The sequence below is a fragment of the Halichoerus grypus genome, chromosome 6, assembly GCF_964656455.1.
Source record: "Halichoerus grypus chromosome 6, mHalGry1.hap1.1, whole genome shotgun sequence".
NCBI classification, from domain to species: domain Eukaryota; kingdom Metazoa; phylum Chordata; class Mammalia; order Carnivora; family Phocidae; genus Halichoerus; species Halichoerus grypus.
The window spans coordinates 141,968,171-141,994,700 of record NC_135717.1 but is presented as its reverse complement, the minus strand read 5'-3'; the positions used below and the strand labels follow the sequence as shown (position 1 = coordinate 141,994,700).

Genomic DNA, 26,530 nt, shown 5'->3' with positions numbered 1-26,530 from the left:
TCTCCTGGACTTGCTAACAAGGTAATAATCCAATAGGAAAATGAAGGGGAAAAGGTTTGAATGGGCACTATAGAAAAGTGGAACAAATGGCCAATAAACACAGGAAAAAGGAGCTCAATTTCTGTAGTCATTAGGGAAAAGCAAACTAAAACCACAATACAATATCACCACACATTCACCACAAAGGCCCAAACTGAAAAAGACTTGGAATTCTCGGGGCCCCTGGGTGGCTCAGTCGATTAAGCATCTGCCTTCGGCTCAGGTCATGATACCAGGGTCCTGGGACTGAGTCCCGCATCCGGCTCCCTGCTCAGTGGGATCCTGCTTCTCCCTCTCCATCTGCCACTCCCCCTGCTCGTACTCTTTCTCACTCTCTGTGATAAATAAATAAAATCTTTAAAAAAAATTAAAAAAAAAAAAGACTTGAGATTCTCAATACCAACTGTTGACAACTGACATTCTCATACACTGCAAGTGGGAATGTAAATTGGTACAACCGGTTTGGAAAACTATTAAATGAAAGAATCTCATACACAAAGAGTTGAATAAAAAAGCCAGTGAGTATACATTCTATTATTCAGTTTATACAAAGTTCAAAAGCTAGTAAATGTCATCATGGATGGTGTGTAGATGTCTGAATAATAATCCCATAAAGGCTGAATAAGAAATGACTAAAACAAAGCAATAATACGTGCTTCTGGGGGCTGGGGATATTCTGTCTCCTGATCTGGTTATGTGGGTGTGTTCTGTTTGTGAAAAATCTAACAAGCTTTATACTTATGTTCTGTGTACTAATCTGAATGTATATGACATTTCATCCTAAGTTTAAAAAATGGCATGCTAGGAAAAAAACCTACACAAAGCACTGTAAATTCAATCTCATACCAGCATCATTCACCTACTCACCGAGTGTGGAGAAGGTAATTCACCTTACAGAGATATACCTTTTAGCAGAGCTGACTGCAGTACAACTGAAGTTTTTATTGCTTATTTAAGAAGTTTAAAGAAAGAAAACTAAGCATATGTACTGTTGTAACCCTTCCCCTCAACAACACACCATTGGCAGCACTGAATTTCTGCATGTTCTGGTTTTTGTGTTATAGGTTCTTGCTTAAGGAAATGCTGATGATGTGACAGACAAAGAACTATCAGATTATCTTACCCTGACATATTTCTGAGACGATGGAATTCATATTTTGAAAAGAGCATCCTAAAGGTCAGAGTTGGAGGGAAGACTTCTAATGGGACATGGCCCTTGACCTCAGAGTAATTTTCTCCTCCAAATTATTCAACCTTCATAATTACAATCACCAGAATAATTATATCTCAAAGAATTACCTTCAGTGGAGATAACAGACACTTTCAGTTCAAATTAAATCAGGAAAATTTAGCACACACGGGGTTTCATCAATTTTCCCATATATATATACTCATGAAAATTTCTCAAATGCCTTTTAGTGGTCACATTTTTATTTAGCAAATAAATAAATAAAAATTCACAACTGGGGGCAACTGGGTGGCTCAGTCGGTTAAGCTTCTGCCTTTAGCTCAGGTCATGATCTCAGGGCCCTGGGATCGAGCCTCACGTCGGGCCCCCTGCTCAGAGGGGAGCTTGCTTCTCCCTCTACCCCCTGCTCGTGCTCTCTCTTGTGCTATCTCTCTGTCTCTCAAATAAATAAATAAAATCTTTAAAAAAATAAAAATAAAATACATTTAAATTTTTTTTAAAAATCACAATTGTTTGAATACCAAAAAAGAGCAAACTTACCACACACAAATGGAGGTAAACTCAAAATGAAATTAGAGATAGAGAAAATAAATTCGAAGTAGGAATTTCCAAAAATGATGAATACTATATATAACATACGCATCCAAATACAAACATAAACTCACACACACCCCTTTATTTCACTGAGCTTTGATAGAAGCACTAACTTGAAAAGAGCTACCAAGAGAAGGACACAATAAACACATCCATTTCTCCTGCAATGCAGATCTGGGTTGTAAGTGTGGAAAATTCATGGAGGAAATATTCATCTTGAACTTCCAAGCCCAATGTAAATAAGCTACAATTCTTCACAGGTAGTAAGAGGTCAGAACTTACTTAGAAAGAAGCTCGTGTTATATTACCGATAAAATTCAAAGATAAGAAGTTCCTACAATAAAGGAAGCTAGAGTCATTTAGAAATTTCAAATCGTATTTCCTTCATTCATTCCTTCATCATTCAACACATGTTCACTACGCACCAGTCCCCACTCTGTGAACAGAACAAAAGCCCCTTCCCCCAAGGAAAGTACATTCTGGAAGAGGAAACAACACAAAAGAAGATAGCTAAGTAAAAGAAAAACAGCCGTACTGAGTAATAAATGGCAAAATTAAAAAGAAAGCAGAAAAGGGAGGTCCGAAGTAGTGCGGACATGGGAACATTTGTATTTAATATGGCCAGGGAAAATCTCATCCAGCTACCATGGAAAATAACATCCAGGTACCATGAACCATAGCTATCTGGAAGAAACACTATCTCAAGCAGAAGGTAGGTAAGTACAAAGCTCCAAGTCGGGAATGGAACAAGTTGAAAGTTAACTGCAGGAGGCAGTGGGGTCAGGGTGTGCAGTGTAGTGGGGCTGGGGTATACAGTGTAGTGGGGTTGGGGTGTGCAGTGTAGTGGGGTTGGGATGTGCAGTGGGGCTGGGGTGTGCAGTGCAGTGCGGTCGGGTGTGCAGTGCAGTGGGGCTGGGGTGTGCCGTGCAGTGGGGCTGGGATGTGCAGTGCAGTGGTGTTGGGGTGTGCAGTGCAGTGGGGTCGGGTGTGCAGTGCAATGGAGTTGGGGTGTGCAGTGCAGTGGAGCTGAGGTATGCAGTGCAGTGGGGTCGAGATGTGCAATGTAGAGGGGTTGGGTGTGCAGTGCAGTGGAATCGGGGTACAGTGCAGTGGGGCCGAGATGTGCAATGCAGTGGAGTCAGGGTGTGCAGTGCAGTGGTGTCGGGGTGTGCAGTGCAGTGGGGTCGGGTGTGCAGTGCAATGGAGTTGGGGTGTGCAGTGCAGTGGGGCTGAGGTATGCAGTGAAGTGGGGTCGAGATGTGCAATGTAGAGGGGTTGGGTGTGCAGTGCAGTGGAATTGGGGTACAGTGCAGTGGGGCCGAGATGTGCAATGCAGTGGAGTCAGGGTGTGCAGTGCAGTGGGGCTGGGATGTGCAGTGTAGAGGGGTTGGTTGTGCAGTGCAGTGGGGTTGAGATATGCAGTGCAGTGGGGTTGGGGTGTGCAGTGCAGTGGGGTCGGGTGTGCAGTGCGGTGAGGCTGGGATGTGCAATGCAGTGAGGTTGTGGTGTGCAGTGAAGTGGGGCTGGGGTGTGCAGGGCAGTGAGGTCGGGGTGTGCAGGGCAGTGGGGTCGGGTGTGCAGTGCGGTGGGGCTGGGATGTGCAATGCAGTGAGGTTATGGTGTGCAGTGCAGTGGGGCTGGGGTGTGCAGGGCAGTGAGGTCGGGGTGTGCAGGGCAGTGGGGCTGGGGTGTGCAGTGCAGTAAGGTTGGGGTGTGCAGGGCAGTGAGGTCGGGGTGCGCAGTGCAGTGAGGTTGGGGTGTACAGTGCAGTGAGGCTGAGGTGTGCAGTACAGTGAGGTCAGGGTGTGCAGTGCAGGGGGGTAGGGGTGTGCAGTGCAGTGGGGCTGGGATGTGCAATGCACTGAGGCTGGGGTGTGCAGTGTAGTACAGTGGGACTGGGGAATAAGTCACAGGAGCTGATCATGCAGAACCAAAGGTCACAGGGAGGAGTGGCTTTTGTTTTTTTCTTTCCATGCTCTCAGGATAAAGTACAAATCTGTAGTGTGGCACTCAGAGTTCTGGGAGTCTGGTTCACTGGAGCCTTATCTCACTCGTGCTTGTACTTTATGCCAAAGCCACCGGGGAGGCACTGGATTCTCCCTTCCCTGAATATCTCTGTATGAGCTATTCCTTGTATCTGCAGGACCCTCCTTCCCATGATTTCCCTTCCCACTTCTGGTCGTTTGGGCTAATTTTAGGCATTGACTCTTCCAGAAAGCTTTCTATGCTGTATTAACAGTTGGCTGAGCTGCATGCCTTCCCATGTGTTTCTACAGAACATATACTTCCCTCTAACATAACCTTTATTACAGTTACGCAGGGTCTTAGCTCCTTAAAATTAGGGAATGAGTGCATTTACCTCGTATCCCTTGTTCCCAACAGGGTTTGGCATATAAAACAAACATTTGTTGAATGAATGAACAATGGATCTTGAACCTGGCTCAACTCTCTCTCCAAAAAGTCTTAATAAAGGGTTGTTTAAATTATCAGATCTACATAAAAGGTGACAGTTTTGGAAAAGCTCTACTTCTGAATCATTCTGTAAAATCTTCAGATCCTTCATGTCACTGAAACAATTTAGCCTAAAATGTGTCTGTCCCCTAATTAAATAAGAAATGCTAACTAACTTAATTAAGTTTTACTTAGTCAGAAACTCCCAGTAGAAATGAGACAGGGGAGATTAAAACAAGTACAAAGCCACTTCTCTTTGTTTGTTCTCAGTGGCATTACCATTAAATCTTTCTTTCTCTGTCTTCTCTACTTAATAAAATAAAGGCCACAGGGAACCGGGAGCAGGTAATCAAAGCGGAGCACAATGCCTCCCTCTTTCCTAACACGTCTTCCTTTAGTACTTTAGAGAAGAAAAGCCTGGGGAATCAGAAGCTGTCAGCAGGTGAGAGAAACAGGACTTTTAAGTACTTTGATGTCAGGCTAAACTGAAACCAATGAACGAGCACAAACCTCAAAAGGGTCTAAGAGTCTAGACTCAATATTGGAAAATCAAGATGAGTTAGCAGAAATGTTTCTAAGCAAAATGTGTATGTGTTTACCATATATACTTACGTAATTGATTTACAAAAAGCAGCAAATTATTTAACTCTCCTTAGTTTATGTTTCTCTAAAGCTTTCTCTCTGGTTCTGATGGTTATGTGTCAAATTCAACATTGGTATAGATAATATTTGGAAATATATAAGTAAGCATCCTAATCTGTATGCTAATTAAGATTCACCCCTTAATATTAATAAAATGAAGCTGTGACAATACGCCCAAATCAGAGGAGTAAAGTTTTTAATCATAGACAAACCCTCATCTAAAAGCCAAAAATGCAAACCTAAAATAAAACACAGGGTACAGCAGGTTGTCAGGAAATTTACATTATCTCTTATAATAGAACGTGGCCTCAGATGAATAACAAGGTCGTTTGCTAATGGAGTTCTTTCTCTCCTCAGCCCCAGTGTGAGCTCTGTTTCTGTATCATTCATTCTGAAAATAGAGTTCACACTTACAGACCAATACAAAGTACCCAACAGTATAATTGTGGCATTATTTTATTTTGTTCTGTCTTGGGCTGCCTAACACTGAACTCCCTTCCTATTGGATTGGAATTCCCCCAGTATGAGTCCTAGAGGGAGCTAGGACCCCAATTCCTACTATGAAATCAAAAGAAGAGAAGACATTTCTTCCTCCACTGCCTGGTACTTTAGGCATGTAACCTAAAATTGGCCAACTAGGTATTCCTACTATGTCAGTCTAGGGGGTTAACTCAAGTCAGCAAGTCTAGTTACCAATGTGTGGGTTCTCCTTAAATTTTTACCTCTGCCCCTTCTCCCTTGGGGTGTGTCATTTTTCTGAACCTGTCTCTTTAGTCTTCCCTTTTCATGAATTCCTCTTATGTTTAAATCAGCAGAATCCAGCATTCACTGATACAACCAGGCTGATACCCAGCTTGAGCAAAACTGGCTTAAATTTCTCTCTTGATTGTTTGCAACAACTCAGGATGGAGACATTGGATTGTCCCAGTTGCTTTTTTTGAAATCTCTTAGAAGTCTAAACAGGAACATTGTTGATGCAAAAGGATATAATTTCAGGGAGTCAAGGTAAGTTGACCAAATTTTCTAAAAATCCAGTACAAACCCTAAGTAGGTTAAAAAAGCAAAAGAAGAGAATTTGCTTTCAAAAGCCTTAATTTAAAAGCAAATGCTTCTAGGGGCGCCTGGGTGGCTCAGTTGGTTAAGCGGCTGCCTTCGGCTCAGGTCATGATCCTGGAGTCCCTGGATCGAGTCCCGCATCGGGCTCCCTGCTCGGCAGGGAGCCTGCTTCTCCCTCTGACCCTCCCCCGTCTCATGTGCTCTCTCTCCCTCTCTCATTCTCTCTGTCTCAAATAAATAAATAAAATCTTTAAAAAAAAAAAAAAAAAAAAAAAGCAAATGCTTCTAAACCCTAGTAAAACCAACTCTGTTCAACCAGTAGTTCTCAACTAGAAACCATTTTGCCACCCAGGAGACATTCAGCAACGCTTGGAGACATTTTTGGTCATTACAACTACGGGAGGTGTGCTATTGCATCTAATGGGTAAAGACCAGGAATGCTGCTAAACACCGTACCCAGCGTACATAACAGTACCCCATAACAAAGAATTCTCTGGCTTAAAATGTCAATAGTGTCGGGCGCCTGGGTAGCTCAGTCGGTTAAGCATCCAACTCTTGGTTTTGGCTCAGGTCATGATTTCAGGGTTGTGAGATAGAGCCCTGTGTTGGACTCCATGCTCAGTGAGGAGTTTACTTCTCTCCCTCTCTCACTCTCCCTCTCCCTTTGCCCCTCCCCCCACTCTCTCTCTAAATTAAATAAATAAATAAATAAATAATAAATAAATAAATAAAATGTCAATACCATCAAAGTAGAAACCCTTCCCTATGCTTTTATCTCCCTTTAAATCATATGTAAATAAATGCCCCCACAGAGCTAGAATACATGTTGCACAGTCCACAATACCCAAATACATTCATAATTACTTCTGAAACCTCATTTCTACCCTAATGTTAAAAAAAAAAAATCTTGTACTTCATCTGTCAATATTGTGATTCACCCAAGAACTACACAGATGGGAAAGAACAAACAAACAAGAAAAAAGAGCAAATGAAGGACAGGCACAGTGTGTAAAAAGACCTGTAAAGGACGAGGAGTGCCAGAGGGCATGACGGGACAACCAAGATGAAGAACGGTTGTGTGCATGGCCAAGAAGATCTGGAAATGAAGCCTGGGGAAATGCTTCATTACAAATGGCTTCTACATTCTGGGGTACAGACTTTACTCTCTAAGTAATAGCAATTTTTAAGGAAAAGGTTTTTAACTAGTTGTTTCTTAAGGAGGAAACTCCGGTGTCATGTTAGGTAGCGATCCAACAGGAGGGGAGGCTGGTAGTGGGGAAGTTGGGAGGCTGCTTCGCTACTGCGAGAGCTGAAAAGTAGCTGGACTGACGTGATGGCAACGTAGATGGAAGCAAAGGCCAGGAGAGGACTTACACATATTCTTAGAGGCTTGCTAAGCTCTCGCTGTAAAATGAGTCTCTTCCAGTACTGAAACATACAAATATAAGGGATAAAAGCTATCTATCTAAATGAGTTAACATATCTCTAGTTTTTCCAATTTGCATCAAAAGGAAACCATAGTAATGTAGGTCAATGAATTAAGCGAAGTAAAGGTTACACAATGTGAATGCAGGTTATTTAAGTAATTTCTATATGATTTCCAAATAACATATACAGAACATTTATGATATTACCTGCTCCAGAACCTCTTTGTAGGTAATAGTTGCTTTAGTGTTTGTAACAGGACTGTCGTAGATGATAGCAATCTTATCTCCTTGACCATTTTCAATATGACGATCGATGGCATTGTAACAAATGTTAAGCATTCCTTCCACAAACCTGAAAAATTGGAAGGTAAGTGTCAATAATTCTTTCCAAAATATATTATTGCTTAACCAGTTTCTATATTTCTAGTTTGGTACCACTGCCCTTAAAAGTGTTTCCCCATGCATAGTATGCCAGGTAATGATGTCTACAAAGTAGGTATTTAAGATGGTACAGAAGGGACATCTTTTTTTTTAAGATTTTATTTATTTGCTTGAGAGAGAAGGAGTGCACGAGCACGAGTTGGGGGAAGGGGTAGAAGGAGAAGCAGACTCCACACTGAGCAGGGAGCCAGACGTGGGGCTCGATCCCAGGACCCTGGGACCATGACCTGAGCCGAAGGCAGACGTTTAATGACCGAGCCACCCACGTACCCCCAGAAGGGACATCTTTATTTTAATAAATATGTATTTATTTTGATGTGCACTAGAAAAAAATATACCTCACACTTCAAGGGGACAACTTTGTGGATTTAATTGCTTAGGACGAAACTGAAGTATGGAGCACCAAAATAATCTAGGTTACATGGATGAAATGAATTGTATGTAAGAGCAGTGCAGGCCAAACAAACATTAGGCTGAGAGAACAAATGGTAGATGTGTGACTGAGTTTGGGTATCTGCTGTAAAAAGACAAACTTACTGGAAAATTCAATTCTTTAAAAGAGCTATTTATATATACATTTTTTTTGCATCAATTAAGTATGATGCCTCCAGTTGCACAAAGAATAGATAAGCTCTGTTCTGCTTTTTTTTATTTTGCATTTCTGAGGTGTTTCATAATCTGAATAAAGAATGGACATGCATATAAAATTTTAATTAATTTTTTCAAAGGCCTTTGCAATTTAGTGCTTTTCATCTCCTAATTGATCAATGCCTTCCTGTGAAAATACGGATATCATGTAGATAGATGGAGATACTTTTTAAGGAAATATATCTCATTTTTCCAAAAGAAAAAGCTTTGCATGTGCCACTTGTTTAGGAGGAGGGGATTAGAATAAAGCATTCAAATACAGCAGTGGTCTATTTGTCCCAATGTCAGATTAGCAAATATTGCAACAATGCAAAATAACAAGAAAAAAAAAAAAACATTGATGCAAGAAGAAAAAGTCTTGTCAGATAGCAGAGGATCACCTTCAGGTCTTCACTCAAAAAGCCCTGTGTGAAATGAGGCAGTGAATTAAAAGCAGCTATAGATTTAGTGGCGGTATTAAGAAATTACACATACAGAACTCAGCAGGAGGAGGGATCACTTAATCAGGGTCAAATGACCCTTCACACTTCAATAATCGGAATATGACTACCTGACAGCACAGCACAAAAAGTAATTAACGTAAAGATTCTTAATCGCCAAGTGTGATAGGTTCGATGTTTGTTCAAAAATATTGTCTCTTCCCCTTGCCCCCGCCTCCATGTGGGTTCATCCGTGGGAGCATGCTTTGCTGAATCAGTAGAGGCCTGAAAGCACTTGTACAGCTGGGCTCACTCACCTTCACCTCTACTTCCTCCAGAAGAGCCTCCCGGTATTACAGCTGCCTCCTCAGCCTCCTACCCAAAGCAGATATTTGCAGGTGGGAGTAGAGCCCAAAAAAAGCGGGGAACCCAACCCAGTCAGATAATATGTCTTGGAGCCACGTTTCCAGTCATGCCCATCCTGGATCATCTGACCCCATGACAACCTACAGATACATGGAAACAACTGCTGAATGTGTTAGATTTGGACATTTTTAGAGTTACTGGATACGCAGCATAAATGTGGCCATAATTAGCTAATATGCCAAGAAAAAAAGGTAGCTTGCTTAACATTTTGTGGCAGAAATAAGGGAAGATGTTTTATAGGATTTTCTCACAAAAATATTTATTTCTATTTTTTTTTTTATTTTGTTTCTGTTTCTGAAACAGAATATTGGAATATTGGCTTGCTGGAAGAGCAAATGTGTTTGTCATCATTCTCTTTTTTTATCTACAAGTTCTACTCTACCACACTTTGTGCCCAATAATTAATTATGCTCATGACAGTGCACAAAAAAAGGGGCCCCCTCAATACCAAAGAACAGGAAGAATTCACTTTATCATCTGCTGACTGTTCTCCTACTGCTTTACTTATTCCTTCTCAATACCTTTCATGGAATCTTTTTCCTCTGTCAAATCTTTGACCAAGGTTCCTAAGGCTCCATATCCATCCCTTGGCTCACTCTGCATACACTCCCTGGGTAATCTTTATACTCATATGGCTTCAACTTCCATCTTTAGCTCCAGTCCTGACCTCCTTTCTGAGCTCTGGACCCTTATAGCCACAGTCTGCTGGACATTGAAGGGTTTCAGAATGAGAATCCCTAAAACATCCTACTTTGACATGTGGATTATTTTGAGCAGAAGACAATCAAGGCCCAAAAGACTCAGGAAGACCTTTAGCCTCCCCCCTCCTTAACTGCTTCTAAGAATTTAGTTAGACGGCCTGGTCCAGGAAAAGATCTATCACCAAAGGTAACTACAAAGGGTATGGGCTAAGCATGGTAGGCTGTGGGGGGAGGGCTTGGCAGGGCTTATTTGTTCCAATTCCTCTCTATGTCCCATGGTCTCTGCAAAAAAAACATTTGCTCTTTCCATCTTCCTGTGAATTGTCTTCCTTCCCTTTGAAGCTCTAGGCCCCTACCCCCTTCACCTTAGCTCAGGATGCCATATAAGCCTCAATAGTCTGACTATTCGACTCTCTCATGTCTGTGTGAGGCTCCCATACATTCGAAATTAGTTTTTCTCGTTAATTTCGCATTACATCAATTTAATTAATAGATCAGCCAAAAGAACCTAGAGGGGTACAGTAAAAAATTTTTCCTCCCCAACAAAATCTCTATTTGGAAAGAATAACATGTCCAAAACTATAGTCATTTTCACCCCACCTCAACCCACTGCCCCATCCCAAATGCAAACCCTCCCCTTCTCCTGTTTTCCATATTTCAAGGAACAACCTTGCAACCCCGGGACCTGAATTAGAAACCCCAGAGTCAGATTTGATCCCTCATTCTCTACATTCAATCGGCCATATGTAACATCACATTAATCTCCGTAAATGTTCAGTTCTCTCATTGATAACCTGGGTTAGAATTACTGCCTCCTAATTAATCTCCCTGCCTCAGGCCTCAGCCCATCCTCTCAAGTCATCTCTCTATGCTATTAGAATGTTTTTCCTCAATAAGTCAGACTGAGAAAGACAAATTCCATATGATTTCACTCTTATGTGGAATCTAAAAACAAAATAAATGAATAAACAAACAAAAAGGAGAATCAGACCTATAAATACAGAGAACAAACTGATGGTTGCCAGAGGGAAGGAGGTGGGGGAATGGATGAAGGTAAGTAGGAGATACAGGCTTCCAGTTATGTAACGAATAAGTCACGAAGATGAAAGGCATAGCATAGGGAATAGAGTTGATATTATAATGGCATTTTACAGTAACAGATGGTAGCTATACTTGCAGTGAGCACAGCATAATGTATAAAGAAGTTCGATCACTATGTTGTACACCTGAAACTAATGTAACATTGTGTGTCAACTATACTCAAATTAAAAAAAAAATTTTTAAAGAATATTTTCCCTCAATGTAAATGTTCTCATACCAAATAGTGCTCAAAGTTATTTAATACTGTTCCATGAAGTTCAGAATAAAAACTATGTATCTTCCAATGGCATGCAAAGCCCATTCATCTCAGCTTTGTTTCTCCCCATCCAGCTTCCCACATTTCGGCTTCAATGAATTACAAAATTTGTAATTCCTGAGTCCAGTCAGCTGCTTTTTCTGTGGCTATCCTTTACCTTTACCACCACCCTCCCCCGAGCAGTTCCAAAGCCCTATGCACATATGTCTGCCATGGTACTTATCACACTGTATTGACAATTGGTGTACTTATATGTCTCCTTCATTATACTGTAATCTACCTTATAGCAGAAACAATGTCATATTCTCCTTACAGTCCTAGGATCTACTATAGCAGTTCTAATATTAGGCATTCAATATATATTTGATAAATGAATGAATAAAAATACTAGTGAATGTTCAAGAAACATTGGATTTAAGATCCAGGTAGAGTAGCCAGGGCAGTTTTTACTATCTCATTTTAAAGTTGACAGAACAGAGACTTAACAAGAATAATTCCCAGGACATTTGGCAAGAAATTGGATAATGCCATACCTGCAACCCAAGTCTTTAGACATCTAGACACACATCAGTATTAACATCATATTAATTAATTCATTTATAAATAACTTATTTTCTATCTTCAAGTTCACTGATTCTTTCCTCTGTGGTCTCCATTCTGCTGTTGAGCCAATTTGGTGAGTTTTTATTTTGGTAATTGTATTTTTCAGTTCTCAGATTTCCATTTGGTTTTTCTTTATATCTTGTGTTTCTATGCTGAAGCTTTCTATTTCTTTATGGTGACTTAAAAAAAAATATTTTGAGTATGTTTATAATTGTCTGTTGAAGCATTTTAATGATGTCTGCATTAAAAGCCTTATCAGATAGTTCCAATCTCTGTGTCATCTCAGGGTTGGCATCTATTGATTGTTTTCCCACTTATGTTAAGATTTTCCTGGTTTTTGGAATGACGAATGATTTGAGATTGTATCCTGGACATTGTGGGTATTTTATTATGAGACTCTGGAGCTTATTTAAAGATCCTATTTATATTCCAGACCTCCCCTAACACTGTGTCAGTGGAGGAGAGGGATGCCTCATTACTCCCAGGTACAGGTGTTAGTCCCAGTTCCCCTAATGGCCTCCTTGGACACTGGCGGGTGTGAGGGGTATCTCATCACTGCCGGATTAGGGTGAAAGTTCAGGATCCCACTAGGCTTCCATGACACTATCCTGGCTGAGAGGAGGCACCTTTTTACTGTTCTCCCATGTGGTCTCCACTGACACTGCCAGATGGAAGAGCCTCTTTACCTCTCTACCTTAGGCAGAATGAAAGGTCTGACTCACAATATAACCTTCTCTGACACCACCAGGGGAGGTGGCAATGTTTGCGTTGCCACCTTAGAGCCTGGCTAGAGTACAAGTCTAGACTCTGCACCAGGTTTTCATGGGTGAGGATGGGATTGGGGTCATAGTTTTTTCTGTAGCATTTGGCTGGGTTAGGGTGGTTACTGTCTAAAATCCAGAGACAGATTCTGGTTGGGGCTTTTATTTTTTTCTCTACCGATTGGTGTTTCTGAGTGCCTGCTTCTCCAGCACTCAGCCTAGGATATATAAGACAAAAAGTAAACCCAAGGAACTCATAACCATGTCATTCCTGATGTCTCAAAGTTTCTAGATGATTTGGTTTGTTCTCTCTACCTTCCAGAGTCTTCTTATGTGTGTTTTATATATAATGTCCTAGGTATTTATCTGTATTTAACTGGATCAATAGAGGAAAGTACATTTCTCCATCTTGTCCTGAAACCAGAAATTTTTATTTTTTATTTTTTTAAAGATTTTATTTGTCGGGGGGGGGGGCGAGCACAAGCAGGGGGAGTGGCAGGCTCCCCACTGAGCAGGGAGCCCAATGTGGGACTCGATCCCAGGACACTGGGATCATCACCTGAGCCGAACGCAGACGCTTAACCTACTGAGCCACCCAGGAGTTCCCCAGAAATTTTTAAATAACATTTATTGATCCCTTACTTTAGGCCAATATTTCATGTGTATTAGCTCATTTAATCAAAAAACAACCCTGCCTTATTAGGTAGGTACTTCATTCAATATTCAAAGAACTTTAGATTTTTTTCAATTAATTGAAAATATGTATGAGTTTCATATTTAACTTATTAATATCCTAGGGTTTTCTTTTGTAAGGATACCCTTAAAGATATTTAAAGAATTTTAAGGGTACCCTTTAGGACAGGCAGAAAGGAAATTCAAATAAAGGGCAGGGCCCGCAAGCAGTGTTAAACAAGAACTGTTGCAGGAGATAACAAATTGGCATGGCTCCAGAGGAGGTAAGAGTTAATGAATATACCACTATAAATTGGCTAGACTTAAAGATTGGTTTACTGTGGCTGACTGGGCCAAGTGACCTGCAAGGAGCCTCCCAGCTCAAAGATTTGATTATTCTACTATGACAGATTCTTATTTCATTTTAAACCAAATCATTTCAGTAAAGGTCAATTGAATGCCTTCTATGTGCTATCTCTTCACTGTCCCTTCTAACTTCATGAGCAGGTTTTAAATGGGTTATCTCCCCAGATTATTAAAATAACTAATGCCCACTGAGAAACAACTGAGAAAATATACTTTGGGGTATTTTATTTTTTATATATGTAAATATTTTGCTCCTATGTTTAAGATTGCATTATGAGCCTTTCCCAAGGGCCGGAAAAATTAAAAAAAAAAACAAAATAAAAACACACACATTTAATGATGGCATAATATTCTATTCAATGGCTATTCAATAATAATGTTAACCCTGTATTGTTGCAAATTGCCTTTCATAATACTGCCATTATTTTAAATGATCTTGGAATGGTGTTTCTTATAGAGAAATACTGGTTACATTGTTTTTTATTACATTTGCAGGCAAGTATTCCTACAATCAAACACATACATCAAGTAATTAAATTCCTTCTGGAAATATTGAATCAATTTATATTACAATCAGCAATACCTGAAATCCCATTTTATCACACTCCTCCAAATACAGATTATTCTCAATCTTCTTCAGTTTGAGAAGTGAAAAATAGTTTTAATTTTGGTTTGACTACTGGTATTAAGAACAATGTCTTATCAAGTTTTAAAAGTTCCTTATATTGAACAATGAATTTACATCTGACATGGTTACAAATTATTTTCTCAATTTATTCATGAATTTCAATTCATGGTGTTTCCTGACATAAAAATATTTGAAATTTGTATGTAGTCAAATAAACTCATCATTTTCCTTTGCAATTTCTTCCTCTAAGAAATTCATAATACTCTCTTCTGGTTTCATTTTTTATACTGATTCCTGACATATGCCAATAATTTATTCATGTATGTATAAAATCTATATGTAATATATATGATATAGTATATTTACACATATGTATTGTATGCTATCTCTGTGTGTATATATATGTATGTATATATGTATAGGTATACATATACATATGCCTAAGTACTTATATTTATATTTATATAATGATGTAGTGGTACAATTATATTTGTTTATTTATCCATAGTCAATTTTATAAGCATCAGGGTTTTTTGTACAATTTTTGTACAAGCATAAATTTGTGACTAATGCTTACTATACTCATTCTTTCATGATGCTCCAATCTTCCCATATGTATTATGCATATATATCAGAGTCTTTGCCAGGGCTATGTAGTTTCTAGATACAACTACTTGAATGTTTTGTCAGTAGAGTCTTGTGAAGAGTTCTGTCTTTAAACTCAGTCAGCTTTTAGTTCTGTTAAAGAAAGAAAGGAAAAAACTTCATATTCTTTATTCTACCACATCTCAACCCTGAATTTCTTCTGCAGAAAATTGAAAGAAATCTGAATGTACCCCACAGCTCACTTGAATAACAGAAAAGAATACAAAACTGAAAATAAATTGATAGCAATAATGGAACCACTAGAAATGGTGCTACCACCAGATCAGAGCAGGGGCAAAATTTGGACTACATGAAGCAAACAGAAGCAGAATGACTGTTAAATCCAGAAGTCATGAAAAACATGGTAGATTCAAGTGTACTGATACAGAAAGATTTCCATGACATCTTATGTACTGTCAAGTTAAAATAAAAGAAAGAAAGAAAACAATGTGTAGAAAAAATTATACAACCATACCATAGAATATATTTATGGGGAAACTATAAACCCCAAGCAGGGAATAAAGAGGCTCCCTAAAGACTCTCAATACAAGTCTGAAATAACACCACAATCAGAGGAAGGTAGGAGTAAAAAATGGGCCATAGGTGTTTGGATGGATAATCAAGACATAAGCCATACACACATATTCCCCCACCTACATACACATCACACAAACTCTCACCAGCCCAGTCTAACTTTCTGAAATAGGGAGAGTTTCTGTATGGATGATCCTCTAGAATATTTAAGACCTGTAGAACAGAGACAAGATTCTATATGACTTCCAGGAGGCCTAGAAACCCTACATACCATTGCCACCTGGAAATCCCCTTTGCTCTCAATCACAGGACGAAGGACTCTAGTAACCAAAATATGCATTCACTGACACATGAGCGAAGATCCTTACCTGGATTCTGAGATGTACTCCAATCAGTTACCTGAACCTGGACACTCAGATGAGCGTATGTGTGTGTATGTAGCTGTTCATGTATGTGTGTATGAATATATATATATATTGTCCAAAGAGAGGACAATATAAAGCTGAGAAGTGGGTAAGGCATATTTTCAACATAAATAACAAGGGGAAAGACATATTTTTAACTTCAACAATATATAAAATGTACCTAAAAATCAATATGAAAAAAATTAAAAATCCAATAGTTAAAGAACCTCAGCACACTATCCATTGAGGGAAAAAAATTGATAACGGCCAATAAGCAAAAAATTATGAGACAATCAGGAAAATGAACATTAAAACAATAATGAAATGTTATTTTCCCCCCATTGGATTGATATAAAGATATAATACACAGTACTTTTAATTTATTCAAAGCAAGATGCTGGTATGTTTATCTCTGTGCGGTATAAAAGCACAAGGAGTCTAGAACAATGTACAAGTAAATATTAATAGTGGTAAAGTTGGGCAAAAGAAAAATTGATGGGACAGTATGAAAAGGGATAGTCTATATTTTTCTGTAATAAATACTTCTGTGTAATTTGATTTTTACTAACATGCATTTATGAATTAAATGGATGATTTAAATATATTTAAGTAAAAATATAAATTTTAACAGAAGACTGCTTGGCTCTTCGTTTGACTGAATTATCAACTCCATATCATTATAATTACCATTGATGAAAAAAATTTAATTAAGTAAAAGCATCTCTTTTCAATTTTCTTCTGGTAAAAAGGAATATTTCTTATACTTACGACAACATCTAAACTCAGTTTTAAGAAACTGAAACTTGGATCATCAAACTTTTTTTTCTTCTTTTTCTTTATTTTTCTCACCAGAATCAACCTCAAGCAGTTAATATAGTAATACTAATAATGGCTACATAGAACTTCCCAATCACATGGAGATCTATCATAAATCTGTGTTCATCAGTCCTGCTTGCTGTCCACTATGTTTTTGGTTGCCCTCATTCCAGGCACTTGTAAAACTGCACTTGAATTGAGGCATGGTCATGAAGCTTGCCGTGGCCCATGAACATGGCTACAGAAGTAATGCAAGAAGTCCTCAAGATCCAGCGTGTTTTCCACACTTCCTTCTCTCTGCCACAAGGACCAATGACATTCCAAATGGTGACTGCCCTGTCAGCCTGTATTTTTGAATGAGTACAGATGACATGAAGCAAATCTCCTGGGTAACCAAAGACAAATTTACATGAATGAGAGACACCTGGGCTATTTTAAACTAGAGGTATTTGAAGGTCATTTATTCTTGCAGCACAACCTGGTCTATCCTGACTGACAGATAGAAAAGTTCTCAGACCCATCAATTTTAGCAAATTCAAACAAACTTTAAAATATTTTAAAATATTTCATATTTCACAATTTAAGAGGCAGACAGGTACTTTCCAGGGCAAAACAAACAAACAAACAAACCAAAAACAGGGTAATGTCAGCTGCCTTAATTATGTAGTCGCTATAATAATGTTAGATGTCCCTAAAAAGAAGTCAAGATGCACCATCATTAGTGTCTGAGCTCACAGAGGTGGAACTGAGAGTCTTCAGAAGGAACTCCATTAAGAAGAAAGCTCTTGGCAGGGGCGCCTGGGTGGCTCAGTCAGTTAGGCGTCTGCCTTTGGCTCAGGTCATGATCCTAGGGTCCTGGGATTGAGCCCCTCGTCGGGGCCCCTGTTCAGTGGGGAGCGTGCTTCTCCCTCTCCCTCTGTGTGCACTTTCTCTCTCGAGTAAATAAATAAAATCTTTACAAGAAAAAAAGAAGAAAGCTCTTGAAATTATTTCCAAATTTCTTTATGCATGATTTTCTATTTTCCCTTTCCTTTTTCTCATTAACCCCTGCTAGTTTACATCTAGCATAAAACCTTGGACTCAGCTCTTCAGAGGGAATCTTGTTTGAATTTGACTTCACTTCTTCCCCTTAGCCTATGCTGAATCCTCTCTGTCTTCCTAATATTTGACTTTAGCCCACCCTGTATTTCACTTTGATCTTGTTCATCGAACGAGTTAAATTGGAGCGTGTACTTGGCCCACACACTGGGCTGCGTGGATGAACGTAGGTAGATATCTGAAGGATTTTTAAGAGGTTGGGAGCCTGACAAGTTCCATAGTCTTGATCTCTAGGTACCAGAAGAAACTAGTGCCAAATGTTCACATGATTCTTCTATTCCCATCAATTCTCATGATTACCAAACTTCTCTTTGTTGAGAGCTAAAATTTTGTTATTTAGGCATGTATTTGTTAAACCACTTTTTAAACATTATAAAAAGGAAATAAAACTCTGACACTAAAAAGAAAAAGAAAAAGAAAAAAAAACTTCTTTCAGAGAGGGAAAATGATAGTAATTACTCTGTGAATTTGATTAACTGGGTACAGAAAGTGGAATTGGTAAAGTTTAAAATGTTCCTTTCAATTCGACCACTCCCTCCTATTTCAAGAATAAAACTTACTGTATTTTCAAAAGTGTGACCTATAAAATTCTTTCACAAACTGCCATATTTCAATCTGTAAGAAATAACTGTTGAAAGCTACCCCTAGCACAACCATATTTGTGTTGTTTTTTTTTAAGATTTTATTTATTTATTTGAGAGAGAGACAGACAGAGAAAGAGACAGAGAGAGCACAAGCAGGGCAGAGAGAGAGGGAGAAGCAGACTTCCGGCTAAGCAGAGAGCCTGACACGGTGTTCAATCCCAGGACCCTGGGATCATGACTTGAGCCGAAGGCAGATGCTTAACCAACTGAGCCACCCAGGCGCCCTAGCACAACCATATTTGGTAGTCACAGTGCTGCATCCCTCTCTGTAGTCCCAGCTTTTGATTTCCATACTGGACATACATTCACCATTAATTAACTGGAAAGTCCAACTTACAATTTACCTTCTGATAGGAGCTCCCTTCCTTGGATCATACTACAATTTCCTTCCTTGATGACCACCTACTTGGGTCTTTATTTTGGCACAATTTCAAAAAAAAAGTTCAAGCTCTTTTTTAGAAGTTAAATAAATCCAAGGATAACATATTGAAAACAATTCAAAGATGATGGATATATTTGGCTATCTACATACTAAAACACTAAATCTATACTAAAATAGTGAGGAATGTATAACCATGATAAGAAATAATTCATTATTTTATAGGCAGACTTTGGCAGATTACAACCCCCAATGTTAGCTATCAATAATGATCTTCTCTTCAGAAGTTTTTTCATCCAACAAATTTAACAATAATTTGTTGTTGGCTAGACCTGAGACTGTAAAGAAAAGGGGAAAAATATAATCGGGACCATGTCCACCATTCTAAAAGCCAGAATGATTTACATAACTGTAATAGGAAGCAAAATGTGGCAAATTTCCTGGAGAGGTAGAAACTGAGTATGATGAAAGTACAGTAAAAAGGAGATTAATTCCAACTAGAAGAATGTGGTTAGGCTCTGGTGGATGCTGAAATGAATGTAGTATAGTTGTTTCAAGGGTCTGAACTCTGAGGTCAAAAAAACCAGAGTTCAAATACCAGGCATGTCAAGTACTAGATGTGGGACTGCAGGCAAATTAACATGCTTAGGTCTTTCTTTTTTTTTTTTTTTTTTAAAGATTTTATTTATTTATTTGACAGAGAGAGACACAGCGAGAGAGGGAACACAAGCAGGGGGAGTGGGAGAGGGAGAAGTAGGCTTCCCGCGGAGCAGGGAGCCCGATGCGAGGCTCGATCCCAGGATCCTGGGATCATGACCTGAGCCGAAGGCAGACGCTTAACGACTGAGCCACCCAGGCGCCCCTGCTTAGGTCTTTCTTCCTCCATCTATAAAACTGGGAAAACAAAACAAAAAACAACAGAGCACTTACCCTGTGCCAAGACAACGCTAAGAACAGTTAACACAAATTCATTCAATTCTCATAATGACTCTGTGTATACACCAATATCATCCTCCTCTTATAGATGAGGAAACGGAGGCACAGAGAAGTGAAGTGGCCTAATCAAGGTCCACACTGGTGGAATGGATGTCAAACAGTCAGGCTCCAAGTCACAACCACTTATACTGTGTTGTGAAATGTACTCTATATCCTCCATAACCACAATTTTATACACATTTCATTGACTCCTTTCAATAACCCTATCGGGCAATTACTATTATTATACACATTTACAAATGGGGGGGAACCTGGCTTAGATAAGTTATGAAAGCACAGTGTTGTGGCAATGGGTATAAGGGGCTGAAGTAGGACACAAGGGGAGGGTGAGTGTTGCAAGATTTCTTGTAATAATAGTGTTGCGGTGATAGAAATGGAAGGCAGGGAGGGGTGTGAGAAATATGGAAGATTGAAAAAAGAGATTTTTTAGAGAAAAAGAGGAAGAGAATGAAAAGAATGCATATTAAAGAAATGGGCGCCTGGATGGCTCAGATGGTTAAGCGTCTGCCTTCGGCTCAGGTCATGATCCCAGACTCCTGGGATCGAGGCCCGCATCGGGCTCCCTGCTCAGCGGGGAGCCTGCTTCTCCCTCTGCCTCTCTCTTTCTCTCTCTCTGTCTCTTACGAATAAATAAATAAAATCTTTAAAAAAAAAAAAAGAAAAGAATGCATATTAAAGAAAACAGGGCTCAAGAGGCATCTGCAAACCATAATCACAAGCCAAATCTGGCCCACAATCTGTTTGTGTACATAAAGTTTTATTGAAACACAGCCACACTCAATTGTTTACACACTCTCTGTGGCTACTTTTGCTTGATAACAGCAGAACTGAGCGTTTGCAATGGAACCTAACTGGCCCACAAAGCCAAAAAATATTTACTTTTTGGCCTCTTAAAGAAAAACTTTGCCAATCCTGTCTCTAGAGAAGCCTTGTACGATAGAAATTTCTGTGATGATGGAAAGTTTCTGTCTTTTCAGAATAGCATAGCCACAGGTAGCTGGCTAAATTTAAAATTTAATTAATTAAAAATAAATATAATTTAAAATTTTGTTCTCCAATCATACTAGCCACCTTTCGAGTGCCCAATAGCCACATACCTAATGTCACTGCACAACTAAATTTTAAATGTTACTTAATTTTAATTAAGCTCAAATTTAAATAGCCACATGTGGCTACAAACTACCGTATTGAACAATGCCGTTGCAGGGAATTTCGAGGAGACAGAAGTAGTCCCCAGCATCAAATACTGAAGAGAGATCAAATGAGGTAAGGACTCCAGGTCAATCCACTGAAAAGGAACACATAGGTATTGGTGTTCTTTGGGAGAGCAATTCAGATACAGTGATGAGCACTGAGGCCACTGCAGTGGATGCAAGTGTCCTAAAGGAGAGGAGAACCTGGAGTATACACAACATGGCTGAGAAGTGAGGATATAAAGACAAGGGGGATGCTCTGGCTTCTCTTTAGCTTGTACAAACTTTTCAACTGGCTTTTATTAAACAGGTGAAAAGTGAAGGTAGCTGAGGGAGGAGGCACTGAAAATTGACAGAAATATTATTTTTCAATGGCAATGGCAGTGAGATGGATACAAAAATTAGGCAAAGTTCAGGTTCTGTTTTAGAAGTGCAAGTGCATTAAAGCTGCTGAAATAGGAGATGTTGGCGGGGGGAGCATAACATGAGCCAAGACAAGGAAGACCAATGCAAGCCTTATCTTAAAAGCCTGGAATGCCTTGTTAAGGAAGTGCAGGCAAATTAAAAGGTCTAGAGCTGGAGAACACCCTGCTTAGAAATGGATTTCAGGTCAGACTTGAGAGGCAAACGAGGAAATGGAATCAGTTAGGATCTCTTAACTAGCCAAGAGGAGCAAATAAGTAATGAAAATATGGGGGAAGAGGACCTATTATAGAACCAAATCAAAAAGGAACTAGAAGTAGGAGGAAAGACGGTATCAGAGAAACCTGAGGGTTTTTTTTTTCATCTCTGGATGTCAAGTTTATGTTGTCTTTAAGGGAGATCTGGAATAAGAAGAAAAAGGAACAGTTTTGAGGTAGGAAAAGAAACTAATATTTTGTTAATCGCCCATATGCCAGGTTCTGCGTCTGGTAATTTATATATATCAAATCATTTAATCCACACACTATCCCTTGAGGAAGACACTATTATCCTCATGTTATAGATGAGAAATGAGCCTCAGAGAGGTCCAGTAACTCCCCAGAATTACAAAACTAACATGCGGCAGACTGCAACCCAGTGCTTTCTGACTCCAAAGAAAATGGGATGAATTTCCCATTTTACATGTCTGTGTGCTTATTTGAGTAATTCTTGTACCTTCACTAGAAGCTGTTTCCTGTGGGCAGAGACCATGTGCTAGCTCCTTAATGGCACACAGCAAATCCTCAATAATTATTTTTAAATAAATGCCTGCGAGTGTGAATGAATGTGAACTGAAGTAGTACTCTTCTGACACATTAACACAAATAAGAAAGAGTCTCATGAGGTAAACGCTCAGTAAAAAACAGTGACTAGCTCAAAAGACTACTATTGCACACAGAGAAGGCTTTAAGCATTTTTAAGAGGGCATCATATTGCTTTATTCACATGGGGACATCTCATCTAAATTACAGATACTTGGCCTTGAGCAGTATCAACTGACTGTTCCAGGAAACCCTCCAAATTGGGTAATTGCTTACTTGGGGCAGCATAATAACCTTATGTTAATTTAACCACTAGGGATATTGTTTCTGTAAAAGTATTTGGAAAGCACATCTCTCTATAGGACAATTATTTTAACAGAGAAACCTAAGACAAAGAGCGAGACATCCCTTAGCCCTACCGATCCTTTATAGGTGAGTACCTACACACAGAACCTGGCCCCACCCCCCCAGCCCTAGTCACAGCTTGTCCCAGCTCAACATGAAAGGACAGCCCAGGCATCTGCACCTCTGCCAGATCACCTCAGATTCAAATGGAGTGAACTGCCAATGGTGAGAAATACAGCCAACAGGATAAAGAATAGAAAGAAAGGCTCTCAAGAAATCAACACCTGTTATCTGAACTATATCCACTGTCAATGAAGAGAAAAGGCATGAATGAACGATCTTAAAGATCCATGGGTTGTGAGTCATGCCTGACAGTTAAATTCAAAGCTGAAAGTGAAGACACCATTTTATCCTGTTGGTTTTATTTTTATTCTAGAAGAAATTCAGGGAAAAAAAAGAGTTTAAGCAAACAGAAATAATATCATAATACTTTAATATGAAATATTTTTATATTTATATTAAAATATTTTTAAATTTTAATATAAAAAACAAGATAAAATTATAATTAATTAATAGTAAAGGGCAAATGTTAAAGATCCAATCAAAACATGTTTAAATTTCAAAGCATGAATTCATTAAGATTGAAATATAATCATAAATAAATACAAATTTAAAAGTACATTTTAAAGGAAAGGAAACTTCCTCAGTCAGCCCTTTTCAAGAGAGCATTTTCAATCAAACAACTCAGAAATAAGTCATCATAAGCTCATAAGGAACCAAACTCCAAACCAGAGCAGGTTCCTAGGAAACCAGACCTACAGACCAGGGCCCACAGGGTCTCCAAGCAGGTAACCCTGAAACCTCAAAATTATCCAGAGAACCAAGAAGGGACAGAAGAGGAGGCGCCACACTCCAATTCCAAGCATTATTTGTCGGAGGGAAGAGAAGACACCTCTCAGCATTTGATCCTGATAACAATGATGAAGTGATGAAGAAAAAATTAAAGAAAGAGGAGAGGGAGAAAGAAGAGAAAGCAGCCCCAGAACTGTGCAGAGAAGGAAGTCAACTTGTTAACATGGTGTTACTTTACTCTGGTTAAAGAGAAATGTGAAGAGAGGGGAGAAATAGGTAAGGATTGAAAGTAATCCTTCAATCCTGAGGACTTCAAGGCTTTTTCCTATTTTCATATTACATCGTCATCTTAGCTACCCATTTCTTTCTCTTTAAGGCTAAAACTCACACAGAATGACACACCACAATGTCCTGATGAAACTCTCCTCTACAGCTGAGGCTCCCAGAAGGCAGACACCACATTCATTAACTCATTCTGCACAACACTTAGCTCATGTCCACAGAGAGATGTCTAATACAAGCTCTTATTAAAGAGAAGGAATACAATCAGTCATTTTAGAATGTCTGAGAAGAACTTTCTCTTCCCATTGAACCATATAAATTATTCTGAGATTGTTTCTACAAAGACTGTAATTGGGAGAGAGACAAAGGGGGCATCAATTTTGTTTTACTGCTTAAAAAAAATAAAAAATATGAAGCAAATGTGACACAATATTAAAATTTTACAAAGCCCAGTGTTCAATGTCCAATAAATTTTTATCTTTATTTATTCTCTAAATATTTCATAAGGACGAAAGTTGTGAGACTTTATGCACAATATTAATCTTTTTAGAGAAAAAAATTGACAATATACATCAGAAAGTGTATAATTTCTCTTTGATCTAGAAATCTAAGAATTCTTCAGCAGGAAGAAAGTTAAGAAAGAAAGAAGCAGAGAGAGACAGAAAGAGACATTTTTGGAATGCTGTGTCCAGAGGTGTAAGTATATCTGCCTGTTTACAATAGCAAATAAAGAGAAACCACCTAAATATCCACATGAAAGATTGTGAAATAAAAATTTTTACATTCACCTGATATGTTAAAACATTCTGCAAACATTAAAAATCATGGAATAGAAGAATAGAGGACTGGAAAAATCACACCTTATTACAAGTGGAAAAATGAGCTATCGGTAATATGGATAGTATAATTCCATTTTTCAGCAAGAACAAAAATAGAGACCTAGAGAATCAAACAGTCTGACAGACATATAGATTTTTTTAAAAGGCAAAACACATACACAAAAAATATGAGTGTGTGCCAAAACTGGCGTATCTGAATAAGGTTTATAGTCTAGTTAACTGCACTGTGCCGATGTCAATTTTGGTTTTGATAATGTCCTATTTGTGTAAGATGTTACCACTGGGGAAAGCTGAGGGATAGGTACAAACAACCTCTTTGTACTATTTTTGTAACTTCTTGTGAGTCTATAATTATTACAAAATTAAATTATTACAAAATTACAAAAAGAAACAAAACAAAACCTTACAGACACAACCATGCTGTAGACATAGCTACAAAGATAAATCTAATCTGACTAACTAGATACCATTGAGCATAACTTAAAAATTTTATTATGCCTTTTTTCCCTAACCTTATCCTCTAAATAATCTTAGAACAGTATCACAAACTCTGTGTTTTATCCTTGCTGATCCCTCAAAATCTACATACATATTACATTCATAGATAAAACATTTTCCATTAACACTTCCATAATTTGAAACTTGAATACAGTGCAGTCTACTCAATTTTCTAAGAGTTCATTATCTAGCACCTGCTAAGCCCACTATTTCCTTTATTCTCTTTGTTGTTACTTGTCTTTTCCTCACTTTCCTTATGTTAGCACCTCTAGCAGAAAATGAGAGGCTGTACAAATAGATAAAATTAAAACTGGTTGATTCTTTTACCTATGAAAGGATTCATTAATTAGAAAGTGGCTACTGTTGATCAAAATGTGAGGTTGTATCCTCTAGTTATTCACACCTCAACAATCAAAGGCAATTCAGAGTAGAGCTGACTAAAATAAAACAAATTTTAATACCCATATTTTCAGAAAATTATTGCTAGATAGTCCCCATCACTTGCAATTACTCTTTTTAAACAGGAAAATGAAAGCAATCTCAAGCAAAAACAATTTTTCCTTGGATGTATGAAGTTGGTCTTCAAGGTGACACCCTATCTGGAATCTCATTCAGCACGTGGAATAGTTCCTGGCTTAGAAGGCATTCGATAAACGTTTATGGAATGAACAAGAGAAAGAAGGAAAGGATGAAGGAACAAATGAGTTAATGAATGAATAAGTTCTGAGCCCAAAAAACTCCACCTTTATAAATATAACAGGCCAACAAACATAGATGTGTGTATATAAATGTATATATGCACCAGGCTTGTTTTTTAAATCTGTAACACTGGTATTGTGATAATAAGATGGGATTAACTGGAGAGGAATTATGATACAGTGAGAAGCTGATATACTCTAAAGTCTAACAGATCTGGTTTTTCATCCCAGATCTGCCACCTGCATGCCAGGTAAACATGAGCAAGTTACTTAATCTTCCCTAAATTCTTCTTTAAGAATGTATGTGTTTGATAAGTTAAAAAACCTATGGTTAGGAGTATTGTTATTATTACTATAATAATATATTTTGCATTCTGTAACATTTTAACACACACGTACACATACACACGTGTGCATATGCAGTCATACAAATTCACACAGAGAGTGAAATCATCTTCCAGGATTTAAGGGATTTTGATTAAGAGCATTATTATTTCTATCAGATATAGACTTTGAAATAATTAGATATTTAATAAGAAAATCTTCCTAATTAAAGGTAATTTTTACCAATTATAAATTTAAAAATTAATTCTTTTATAACTTAATTAATCCTAGATAAGAGAAAATTTTATCAAATTAGATCTACCAAGCCTGTAATTACAAA

General features: G+C 38.4%; 1 protein-coding gene across 5 annotated transcripts in view; it reads right to left on the bottom strand.

Annotated features, from left to right (window-relative positions):
- ACSS3 (acyl-CoA synthetase short chain family member 3) overlaps positions 1–26,530 on the bottom strand; it is a 146,890-nt gene that overhangs the window by 103,905 nt on the left and 16,455 nt on the right. For all 5 annotated transcript variants that reach the window (XR_013449288.1, XM_078076367.1, XM_078076366.1 and 2 more), the window contains exon 2: positions 7,606–7,750. Coding sequence is in view for 4 of the 5 variants with exons in the window: in XM_078076367.1 (XP_077932493.1) it covers positions 7,606–7,750 (145 nt within the window). In the remaining variant the exon portion in view is untranslated. The remainder of the gene's footprint in view (positions 1–7,605; positions 7,751–26,530) is intronic.